We start from the raw sequence: 12,467 nt of genomic DNA on the forward strand, positions 1-12,467 counted from the left end.
GAGAACAGGGAAATGGGGGACAGCGAGTGCTTCTTTTCTTCTCTGTTAGAAAGGCACTGTTTGTTCCTCACAGCTCTCAGATTTGCTGTTACAGTTAACGAATGTCTTCCAGTGCATCTGAATGAAGGTTTTGACCTGAAGAATGGTAGCAAGCAGGACCAGCTTACTTTATGGGCTAATTCATAAAGAGCTTTCTACACCTATGAAGTAGTGTGGGAGATAGACTGGCAGTCAGCAGTGGCTGGAGGAGCCCTAAAGCTGACCAGAGGAATAGAGCATTGACTTGGTAAGCAGGGACAGGAGGACCTAGAGTTATGGGGAGGACTAAAAAGAGTTGTCAGTATATAATGCAATAGGACAGCAAGTGAAAGACATCAACGAGAGAGTGATGAGGGCAGAATAAAAAGCAAAGGCAAAAGGAGCAATGGATGAGGAGGTTGAATGCAGCGAGGAGAAGCAGTGGGGACAAAAGTCCTGGGGAATCAAACTGGATACAGCTGCTTCTCTTGTGAGGAAGATCTTGCATTTGGGGAGTTCAAGGGGTCAGCAAAGTTGTACGCTGTGTTTCTGTGTCAGCTTCCAGTCTGAATGTACACAGGAAACAACCATACTTTCTTATTGACATAATAAGAGAAAAAGTTAAATGCGAGAGAAGGGAAACATCATTTCCAAGGTTTTTTCATACTTTAGAAAACCAGAGGTTTATAGGGTTTGTTTTATAAGTCAGCAATAGGCAAGATGTGAAGTACTTCTAAGGAAACACCTGTGTTGAATAAATGAATCAGGCATAGCATGGGTGGTAAAACAAAAGTTTAGCTTCCTATGTAAAATTATTAATCAAAATTGTTTTATTAAAAAGAGACAAGCCTATGTGATTGACCACTAACCTGTTGTTGTTTCCCTGCTTCTGATAGCAATGCTAATTAAAACAAAGTTTTTCCACAACTTTTTTTCCTGTAAATCACATCTGGATTTTTAACCTCACTGAAAGTTTTTATTGTACTTCTGTATCAGACTGTAACGTAATGCAATTGTTATTTACCTCCGAATTTTCTGCTTCCTCTTTTGTGGACAGTTTTCTGCTTAACAGAGTCTTTAATTACATTCCTCTTCCAGCTTACCACTACAAAAATTGAAGTCCTCACCACAGATCTGTAAAAATGTTTCCACTTGCACTGGGAGACAAAAATAGAAGAATTCCATGTCTTCTTGGACAGATGCCTAGCTGAAACTATGCAGGGTTTGACTGACAAGAGGATGTAGTCTTTGCTGAGAGCACTTTCTTCAAGGTCCCTTTTAGTCTTCGGGAATACTTAAGTAGATGAATGAGGAGAGCATTTATGTGAGTTTCCCTTCGTTCTTGTTAACTTTGCCTACTTTTTTTTGTAACTTTTGTATTCTGCAACAAAATCTTTTCAGCTCATCGGGCTTACTGAATATGTAATCACAAACTGGTAAGTAGTAAATTCAGGAGTTTTGTATTGAAATGGCACTCTGTTCTTTTGTGTACAGCTGTGGTAGAAGAATAAAACCCCTTTGTGTGGCTGAGTATAAGAATTATTTAAATGCACAGTATTTGCCAGGGCTATAACTGTAAAGTATAGTCTTTCAGTGGTGAATAAATACGTTTAACACACAGCTCAGCCTGTGAATGCAGCGGAGAGACTTTACATGAGTAAGTTCTGAATTATTTTGCATCCGTGTGAGCTCTCCCCACTGTGCTGCACAGCACATTATCCGTTTCCTGGGGAGTGTGGACGGGAGCTTACAAAGCACAGAAGGTAATTGGCTGCTTCAGCTGAAAAAGCAGAAAAAAACATATTTGTTGCTACAAGCAGAAGGAAAATGAGAACCATACTGATTATTGTTAGGTGACAGTATTTGTTCATAGTCTCCAGGTTGTCTTTGAGATTAGATCCATAGTGACACTCTGCACAAGCAATGAGTGTTTTAATGTGGTGTTTAGGCAGCTGAGTAACTTTTTTTCTGACAGTGCATTTTGAACTAGAATTTTTGTGTGCTTTGAATGTAAAAAAGGAGGTGAATGTGTAAAAGGTAACATACTTTTTTAGAATGCTTCTTTCTGCTGTTTGAGGCTTGTGTTTCTATGTATCACTACTAGCCTATCTTCACCATATGTAAGCTGTCCTGTCTCTGAAGTTGGTGGGAAGTGAACATAGCTCAACCGTAGGCACTTATTTCTGTATTTCTGAAACTTGCTTATACTGATGCAAATATTTCCTCTTGGAAAGGAAAAGCTATTACTGGGATAGATACTTTTTCTCTGTTGTACATGTGGCAGTTTCTACAGGCTGACTGAAAAAAGCTGTAACCTTATATCTGTGCTTTTTGTTTAAAGTGGTTGACATCCAGATGAGGTGTGGAAGTGTGCTAGCACTGTAAAGGCAGTTGTACCAGGCTTCTCCTAAAATAGGTCCATTTTCATGAAAATATTTTTGTGCTGATTTTCTTTCCTTTGGCTCTTTAACTAAATGAAGTATGTGGTTTAGAGTCAAATCTGATAGATGCCAGAATAAGATAAAATATGTTTTATTTTTCATAATATAAATACACTGTGTATCAATAGCCATATCTGGGGTAATATATTTTGAAGATGCATCATACGGTTAAATCATACGATGAATCCCACTGGAATTGGCTGACAGAGCAGTATAATATTCACAGGAAATATCCGTGCAGTTTTACATTGCAATATTCCAATCCTTTGAGGCTTTGGTTTTAGTTTTCTTCTGAAAATCTACCAAAAAACCTGTGCAAGTGTTGGAGTTGAAATTGTGCTGCACCTGTAGGGGGCAACAAAAATGACGTATTTTATGGATTTGGAAGGTCTGCATGATTGTATCTAGGGTGAATACTTAGAAGGATGAAGAATATTATAAATTTTGAACACTTTAATATCCTCACTAGTTTTTTTTTTTTTTTCTCTTCTTTGGCAAAGATGAAAAATGTTTCTTTTTTTCTTTTATATATTCTTGCTGTCTTTGAGGTCTCTTTAAGTCTCTGTTCGTGTCATACAAGGTAAAATGCATAAGAAAACACTGAAGGAAATGGGGTTATGTCATGCAATATCTAATGAAGAATATTAGTATTTATTAGCAATCAACTTTTGCCTATATTTTTTTTCCCCAAAAGCCACTGGCATTGCTCTTGCTCTCATTACAGCCATCACTTCATGTGCTGATTCTTTTTTCCTATTCACCTTATCTTAGATTTTTGTGTGCCAAATACATAATGTGTCCTTTCTGACTGAAAGGTATGGTGATGAAAGAGGAAATACAATGGACTTGAACAAAATTGCTGGGGAGGCCTGTACGGGATGGTACAGAAAACTTCTTCCAGGTTCTGCATACAAGTCTTCACACTGACTTAATGAACACAGGAGGAAACACATATTTTTCTTGAGCTCAGAAAGCTAATGTGGTCTAGAAAGTCAAGGTTTACTACAAGTGTAATCAGCTAGAGTAGCGTGAGCGGCTGCGTGCCAACTTTCTTTTGCCTCCTGTGTACGTGGCCCAATTAACTCCATTCTTCACTCTTCAGTCATCTCCACATGTGGCAATTTGGTCTTAATGAGCTATAGAATGGGTGGCACTGGTCCATTTGGAAATACCTTGTGCTGTAGAGTGGCTTGTGTAGTCCTGCATGCATACATCCTGGGTCTCTGCCAGTATAGTAGGTGGCAGTGCTATCTAAAAGGAGCAGCAGCTAGTGAGTATCTGTTCTCTCTTTGTGATTGCTGGAAGAGTCTCTTTGAATTACGTAGGCCATCAGGTGAAAGCTAGATTGCTTTGGGACAGCTGTATGGAGCACCTGACTCAGTGAACTTCTGTTAGGCATTAAGGAAAACATACAGTGGAGAAACCTCAGCTGAGCTTAGATACTGTTGTCCTTATCCCTTAAGAAAGATTTATTCTGCACTTCTCTCTTCCTCCTTCACCTCCAAGCAGCGATTAATCATAACTTTGGTTAATAGGACTTTTAAACTAAAGCTGCAAGTCAAGTGGTTCAGCTGTTTCCCTGCTGTTCCACCCTGTATTTTCTGGACACTTAGTCTTGGTCTGGCAAGGTTGATGGGGTGGGGAAGTAGGATGTAGAAGGGTTGCTGAAAGGTCAGGTCTGCATATGTCAGAGTCAAAAAAAATAAAAATAAAAATAAAGCCCCGGGAAGGCCTGAACTTCTGTATGTGAAGCTCTATAAGAAGGAAAAGCAGCTTGTACTGTGCACCTGGCATAGAGAGGGAGATCTGCAGGTTTAAGGTAAGCCAATACTTGAAAACGTATTGAAAACCGTTAGGAGGCTTGTGACCTTTAAAAGAGATTAGAGACAGAGCCTAACCAGAGCCAGGTATTCGTTCATTTGTATCTCTGCCTGTTTACTTGAATAGGTGCTCTGTATTAAGTGTGAATAGCATGCAAGTAGCTTTTCTCTCCAGGATTTCATAAAAATTGTTCAGAGGCAAGTCATATGTTTGATCACACATACCTGTTCCTTGGAGGGCTTGATGGAGTTCTGCTCAAGCTCAGGATATTATCCAGAGTGTTAGGATTGAAACTGAAATAGATATGATGAGAAGATCTGAGACTGCAAAACTTCATGGCTATGCCAAAGTTCTCAGATCTTGTCTTCATGATGTGCATATTTCTGAGTGTACCTTTGACACCCAGGAACTCCTGTATTGGTCTTGTTAGCATAATAAAGTGGTGTTGCCAAGCCAAAAAGTGATAGTTTGGCAAATCACCACTGGTAGGAGTGTTTTGAAGAGCATGCATTCATCTTTCTTCAGCCAGTCATGTGTAGGGAGAGTTAAAATTCTCTGAGAGTGTAAGGCTGTGTTTTTCTTATTATTTACTTTATTAAAGGATCATCCCTTGTTAACTATCCTCCCCCATATATGTAAAAAGTGATGCATGATGCCTCAATATGAATATTGCATGAGTCGCCTTTGATGTTGTGTAAGCCAGGCACACATGGCACAAAACTGTGCAGTCACAGGTGAGAGATGATGGCTAGAAAGGAGCCAGGTCTAAAAAAAAACTGAAATTCAGAAAGTGGCCTGAAGATATTTCTAGAGAATGGGACACTTTGCAGGTGCTCTATTTCCATTCAGCACAGGCCATGTAAGTAAGGACTTTCTCTTAGCTGATTTCTGTCCTTAAGGGGAAGCTGCCGGCTTCCTCTCTTCATTCAATTCCTTTGCTTCTTTGACCTTCACCTGTGTGTCTTGCTTGCTGAAATCCTCTTGGGAGGATCAGTGTCAGCTCTCATAAGCCAGCTGTCACTTTACACCAAACAGAAAGTAAATGTTTCATTTGTTAAATGGGCTGGTGGAAAACATTGCCTTTTTCTACTGTCTTTGGTTTCCTTCTGGGGGAAAAAGGTTTTAACTGAAAGTGCATAAAATGGATTTGATGTTGCAGATTTAAGTGTCTTGAATGAAGACTGTTATGTAAGGCTTTTCTCTTTTTTATTTACCGTACTAAATTATGATGGGAGTTACAGCCACAGGGCCTGACGGCAAGGAATATTCTTTCATTTCCAGTAAGATAAGGGATAGCCCATGTAAGAAGTATACTGGGAATTTCTTTTCTTTTGGAAGCTGTATAGGAAGGTATGGGGAAAGTAAGATCATTGCATAGAGCGTTGTTTACTGACACAGGGCACGGCACTGCCTCTTCTTGGGAGCTTTGCAATTGACTCGACTGCAAGCAGGACAGCTTTTCTCTGCCATAGCTTCTGTTGGGTTTGTTCATTGCTCCCCTTACATTCCTCTTTGTGCTGATGAGCGCAACTTGTGCCTCTCTACCAGCTCACACAGGTGGGTTAGTTTTACACTAATTTGCTTGGAAAGTATTTAAGAGTGAGTGTTCATAGGGAAGCTGCTATTTGGGAAGTTAATTTCAGTAGTTTCTGGAGCTCTGTTTTTAAACAGTGTTTGAAAGGAATGAAGTCAAAACACAACACTGACCACCTGCTTTCTGTGGAGAGCAGTCTTAGAGAGGAACATATGATACTGGCCTTTCTCTATGAACCTGAAGGATGCGTAAGTACTATTGTTTCTGTTGTTTTGACTTTGTTTTTTTTAGATGAAACCAAACCAATGTTGAGTTAGAACAGAAGAGAAAAGTGTCTGTGATCTCTGTGTGCTCAAATGCCCTCTGGCTCTGATGTCACACCAATCTCTCTGGTACAGTAAGGTCCCTTGGTGATGGTCTTGGGGATACTTGGGATGTTCAAGTCTCAGGGTAGCTGAGGTGTTTCTAGTTCAATGTGCTTTGGAGATGTCTCTGCAGCAGTACCTTGTTCTTTCCTACTCATGCACAATACCCTGTGAACCTTTCAAATCTCTCCTGAGCCTTTGCTGTACTGGAGGAGCCTTTTCCAGCAAAGGCTTAGGGACAGCAAGCTGCTTAGTGTGATTTACAGGTGACAGCTCCAGCCTTATGCTGAGGATCAGCCTTCTCACTAGTTGCAGAGGTGGGGAGAGCAGTTCATCTCTTTGTTTCCATGGGCATTTGGTTTGTCCTTGTCTTGTGGTGTATGCAGACAGAAGACTCAAGACCAAAGTACTTCTTTGTTAGCACCAAAGTATGTGCTACAGGATGAGTATTTGTAGCAACAGATATCTCTGCAAGGATGGTTTCAAGGTATTTATATTTAGTTAAGGCTTCAGCATACTGTCCATCAGTGTGAACCTTGAAACCACTTGTCTGTAATGTACGTATGTCTCTTCTAGATGAGTCAGAAGAAGGCCTTAAAAACCTACAGCTCAAAACTGTAGTTGTTCAGCCCTACTCAGATGAGTATCTCTAATGGCAAAGAAATAGTTTTTTTTTTTTTTTTTTTTTTTTAGTTCGATTTTCTAGGTTTTGTGATAGAATGACTGTGTTTCTAAGGGTATGACTTGCGTGAACTGGTAAATCTGATATTTGTGTTCTTAGTCCACTTCAAACTTGGAAAAAAAAATTCACAGAAAGAATTGTTGAGACTTATAAGAAAAACACACCAGGCAATTATTAACATTTCTGGCAAGAGCTGATCTGTGCTCTAGGCAGGTACTTTGTGGCTGCTAACCTGTGCAGCTTTGTGTACGTGATGTTCTCAACAACAGCTCAGGTCTGTATCTTGTCAGGTAAGCGGGTCTGTAGTCCAGAGAGTACTTGTCTGTTTAACCCAGTGCCCAGGTAGAAAGCACTGCTATGGTCATGAGCTGTAACTTCACGTAACAAACGAAAAATGAATAGCTAAGTTATTAGGAGATCTAGAATAGAATTTGTTTAAAGAAATATGCATATTAAACTCTAAGACTCCATTTAAATGTATAAAGAAAACAAAAAAAAAACAGATAATCCACATGTAAAATATTTAAACAAAAAACATCTTTTACCTTATATTACCCACAGGTTAGCCTAGGGAAACTTAAAACATTCTCTTATGATGAGACAACATAATGGTAAAGTTAAACAATAGATACATTTGCAAGTAAGTAATGTACAATTTGAAAGATGGTTCAAAATCTATCTTTGATAAAGTTCATGTTATTGTCCACAGATGTGAGCATGGCTACAGTTAAGAAAATGCAATGTTCCTTCATGTTGGTACAAGGCATCTGTTTGAGGTTTTGAAGACAGTATATTCTGTGTGTCCCAAGAATACAGAAAGCGGGCAACTGAATGCTTCTTGTTTAAACCACTTGTTATTTGCACATTGTTTTGCAGAAATTTGTCCTAGATAGAATATTTTATATATGAAGAATATAAAACAAAATCCTTATCTCCACAGTTTTTTTTTTTTTTTCTTAAATTCCTCTTAGCACTTCTTGGTCTAGATCTGGGTTTAGGGCCTTATTTTAAATATTGCTAAAATATACCGGAGGAGTAGATGTAAAACATCATTGTCCTTTACGAACTTACTCTCATCATTCATACTGGGCTTTGTACAATCAGTTGTGAGAAAGCTTTCCTGGCTGGAGAAGTGCTTTGTTTTGCTTTAGTGTTGAGGATTAACTTGTTTAGGATCTTCAACTGCATTTCCTCCCCTTTCTGTCTTCCTTGAAAGTAAGATACTGTTTGTTTAACAAGAGCAGAGCAGTCTCTAAATATGGTACTGAGTGAACTGCTGAGGGGTAAGTTACTGCAAAATGAAAAAAGAAATCCTGTCTGAACCTCAGACCATTGGGCAAGAAAAGTAAATTGCTGCTTACTTAATCCAAATTATAATTTTGAAATTACTAATATCTCTGAAACTCGTTCTGTTTAACTTTGAGAGTTCAATTCAGTAGATGGTTGTGATTTTGCTTTATAGTAAAGAATTAGGGATGGACCTTTGTGCTGATGCATTCTTTTCTATACTTTGGAAGATGGGGAATTGCCAAGTGCATGGAAGTTGTGTTTCCAAGTATTTGCTGGTTTATACAGCCGGTGGTGGTTAAAGCTTGCACTGTTTTCTGTTAAAAAGTAGATCTTGTAAATTCCTTGATAAGCACTTTGGAGTTGGTACTCTTCTCCTGAGTAAATACGTTTCTCCTCTCCCACTAACTCCCCAAATCTGCTTTCTCTTTCTCACCTTGCCTCTGTCCCCAGATTTTCCCTGCCTACCAATCCAAAATGATGTGCACCTTTCCACTGAGGTCTTTAGAATAGATGTCTGCAAGGAAAATGGTTGCTTATTTAATCTGAAGAACCATCTCACATTCAATCTGTTTACTTTTAGCAAAAGTAAGGATTTATATGATTATTTTTGTAATCACATAATAGAATCATAGCATCATTTAGGTTGGAAAAGACCTTCAAGTTCAACCTGAACTACCGAGTCCCATCACTAAACTGTGTCCCTTAATGTCATGTCCACCACAGATATGGACTTGAGCACATCCCTGGGCAGCCTGTTCCACTGCTTGATGACTCCCTTCATGAAGAAATATCCTATTTAAACTGTTACTGGCACAAGCTGAGACTGTTAATAATAATCTGTGGTACCTAATAAACCTTGCAGAAAGGCTGACAATGAAACAGGCCTGTGTACTAAGAATGGGTCCAAAATTATGTAATAGTATATTATAGTGCTGACAAGTGCGTTGATGGTATTGATGGGTGGCGATGTCACCCCAAAAATTTGTTATAGCTGGAGTGTCATGGTGATGGTTTTGTACTGATATGGAAACAAAGAGGATATATGCTGTGAATTGCCCAGCCAATTACCTAGGTCTTTGCCAATGTATTAGTTATCCTGCTAAAATGAGCAGGTGTCACGGTTTTATGATTTTTGGTTATTGGTATTCCACATCATAACATCATGTAGTGCATGTACCTGGGTCTCAGAAGAGAAGGACTACTACATTCCCCAGGGGACTTTGCTCCCCTGTTACCGTTTTCCAGTTAGAGGGAAAGATTAAAAACTCGCAGATCACAAGACCTGTTCTCTTTCCACCTGTCTCTTGTCCTGGCAGCATCTCACTCCCCAGCCATCCTATCATTGGTATTAGAGTAAGGCTTACTTTAATTTTGGACGCTCTCTCTCATTGTATTGGGTTTGTTATCTTAAACTGTAATTATATTGTATTATAGTGTGTTATTTTGCATTCCGATACCTTATTTAGTAAATTAGTTTGTTTCTCCTCAGATTGTTGCTGCTGTTTTGTTTTTAGGCCCATCTCCCTACTCTTTTTCCCTTTTCCCTTTCCTGGGGTGTGGGTCTGTGGGTCCCCTGCCCCATTCGTCATGGAACTGGGCTGAGTGCCTATAAACCGTTGACAGCAGGATAAGGATCCTGATTGGGTTCAATGAAGTAGAACAGAAAGAAGCATGCTAGTTGTATTGGAGGCATCCATTACAGCAAAATTCCTTGTTCAAACTAATGCCAAGGTTAAAAGTATATTCTCTCTGTGTGAAGGATTTTGTGCTTTCCTATGTTACAACTGGACAGAAGAGAGGAGTCTGTATTCTTTGTGAAACGTTATTGCATTCTGTTGTAGAACATAGTCTAATTGCCTTTTGGTAATTATTTTTAAAAGCAAACAAGCCTTGTTTTACAGATGGAAAATAACACTGTGATTTCAGACTCTTATAAATCCATTTATAAATATGATCCTACTCACAATCTTCATAAGGTAAATATTATTTTGTCTTTTTTTCCTATTGAGGCTTTTATGGGAATAGCAGACACCTACCCTGAGGGCTCAAGAGCAGCAGCAGATCTCTTGGACTAGCGCTCTGCTGTTCTTTCTCTGATTGCGAAAAATGTGCAGAGAAATGACCTTGTGACAGGACATGATACAGATAATATTGTTCAACTTAAGAATGTTCTTTCTCCTCGTAGCTTCTTGAGGGTTTCCATGGATAAATATGCTGTCTAGACCAAGTACTTATAAAATGTGCGTTTTCCTAGACTGAAGTTATTTCACAAATGCCTTGTGGAGGTTCTGGGAGCTATTTCTGTGGAGAAGTCTGCCTAAAGGAGGGGTAGGGTAATAGTTTAGGATTAATCAGACTCTGTACCTTAAGTTCACCGCATAGCTCTTGCCTTTCTGCTCTTGGTTGGCAGCGCTTGCACCTGCTGGTGATACGAGATAATTTCAGCTTTGCTCTTGAATCTTGCAGTCTTTTTTTGGATGCAGGGAGATGAAATATTCATCTCAGGCTAGTTGTTTGTTTCTATTTTCAACAGGATTTTATTTGCAGTTGTCAAAACCTAAACACAAAAGCTATGTCACAAAATAATAGTAAATAAAATGTATTGTAAACAAAGAAAAACATTGTTTAACACTGTGAATGTGTGTACCATTTGCCAAAGGCAGACTATGCTTTAATGGGCTTTCAAAATAGAAACATTAATCAGATCTATTTCTATGAAAAATAAATGAGGCAACACTTATCGCATGAATAAATAGTTCATTTAAAGTATCTTTTTTGTACTATGATTTCAAGTACTATTTATGTAATCTCCTAATGAAAGGCCTTTGTAACAGCCTGCATACCAGGTATGGAATGCCTCAAAATTCCCGATTCCTTTCAAAATCAAATACAGCACCTCAGAAAGGAGCTAGAATTCATTTCTTTGAATAATAAGAACAGTGAACTAGCTGGAGGAGAGAAGCCATATAAATGGGTAATATGTAAAGAGTTTATCACACTGCCTCAAGTTTTCTTTGTTGAAAGCATATTAAGTAATTTAGAGGATTTTTTCCAATTTAAAATACTTTATCTTGTTCTCTCTCCCTTCTACCAGCCCTGACACCTCCAAACTGAAATTGCAGGAATAAGTACGCGGGAATAGTATTGAAGAAAATGAGATATAGATGCTGAAAAGGGAATAAAGCAGCTCAAAGGGTGGAACTGACACGTTGCGCTGCTGTGGAAGTATTCTTGTAGCTTTCAGATTAAATTAACTCTCCTGCATTATTAGTTTTTAAATGAACTAAATATAAGCAAGTCTAACTCAAGGTTTTGGAGAAATAATGTAGAGAAACTCTGTGCCAGACCAATCATTAAGAACTGGTTCATTGCTCATTATGGATTTGGTTTCACAAACAAAATGCCCATCAGTGCAGATGAGGCCATATCTTCAATGCCAAACAATGTCTGTAGCTGGCCCAGGTCTGCAATGCAATGCCTCCTTCCTGCTGACCTGGCTGCAGGCTACTGCTGGTTTTGGAAAGGAAACTTCGGGTTGATGCCTGATTCTTTCTTTCCTCAGGAAGTGCCAACTGTCCAGAGGGCATGCAGAGCACAGAGTAGAGTCTATGCAGAGAGGAACTCTATATTTTAGCTCAATCTCTCTGATTCATTGATGCTAAGCTTTTCCAGAATTTCCAGTAAAAACAAAGCAGTAGTAATTTGTGATAAAAATTATTTCTTAAAATTCTGTTTACTGTGGATCTTACTTGCCCCAAACTAGGTATAGCAGTTGTTCTGTCTTGTGGTTATTTAACTGGGCCCAGGTTGGGGGCCCCCAGCTCAGGAAAGGTGTGGAGCCTTTGGAGAGGATCCAGAGAAGGGGTATGGAGATGACCAGAGGGCTGGAGCACCTCTCCTATGAAGACAGGCTGAGGGAGCTGGACCTCTTTAGCCTGCCGAAGAGAAGGCTCTGGGGAGACCTCATTACAGCCTTCCAGTACATAGAGGGAGATTATGAACAGGAAGCAAATCAAGTTTTTACACAGGTAGATAGTGATTGGGCAAATGGGAATGGTTTTAAAGTAAAGAAGGGAAGATTTAGATTAGATGTTAGGGGGGAAGTTTTCCACAGTGAGGGTAGTGAGGCACTGGTACTGGTTGCCTGGAGAAGCTGTGGATGCCTGATCCCCAGAGGTGTGTTCAAGACCAGGTTGGATGAGGTTCTGGGAAGCCTTAGCTGGTGTTTGATCTAGCATTTGGCAACCTTGCCTGCAGCAGAGGGTTGGAACTAGGTGATCTTTGAAGTCCCTTCCAATCCAAGCCATTCTGTGAGC

At 39.4% G+C, this 12,467-nt stretch overlaps 1 protein-coding gene across 6 annotated transcripts in view; it reads left to right on the top strand.

Annotated features, from left to right (window-relative positions):
• The window catches only part of INSC (INSC, spindle orientation adaptor protein), a 125,866-nt gene continuing 114,601 nt past the window's right edge, over positions 1,203 to 12,467 (top strand). For 2 of the 6 annotated variants that reach the window (XM_021403076.1, XM_021403079.1), the window contains exon 1: positions 5,919 to 6,062. Coding sequence is in view for 1 of the 6 variants with exons in the window: in XM_021403079.1 (XP_021258754.1) it covers positions 6,059 to 6,062 (4 nt within the window). In the remaining 5 variants the exon portion in view is untranslated. The other 4 variants (XM_021403081.1, XM_021403080.1, XM_021403085.1 and 1 more) reach the window with 4 other exon arrangements.

Source organism: Numida meleagris, chromosome 6 (genome assembly GCF_002078875.1).
Source record: "Numida meleagris isolate 19003 breed g44 Domestic line chromosome 6, NumMel1.0, whole genome shotgun sequence".
Classification (NCBI taxonomy): Eukaryota; Metazoa; Chordata; class Aves; order Galliformes; family Numididae; genus Numida; species Numida meleagris.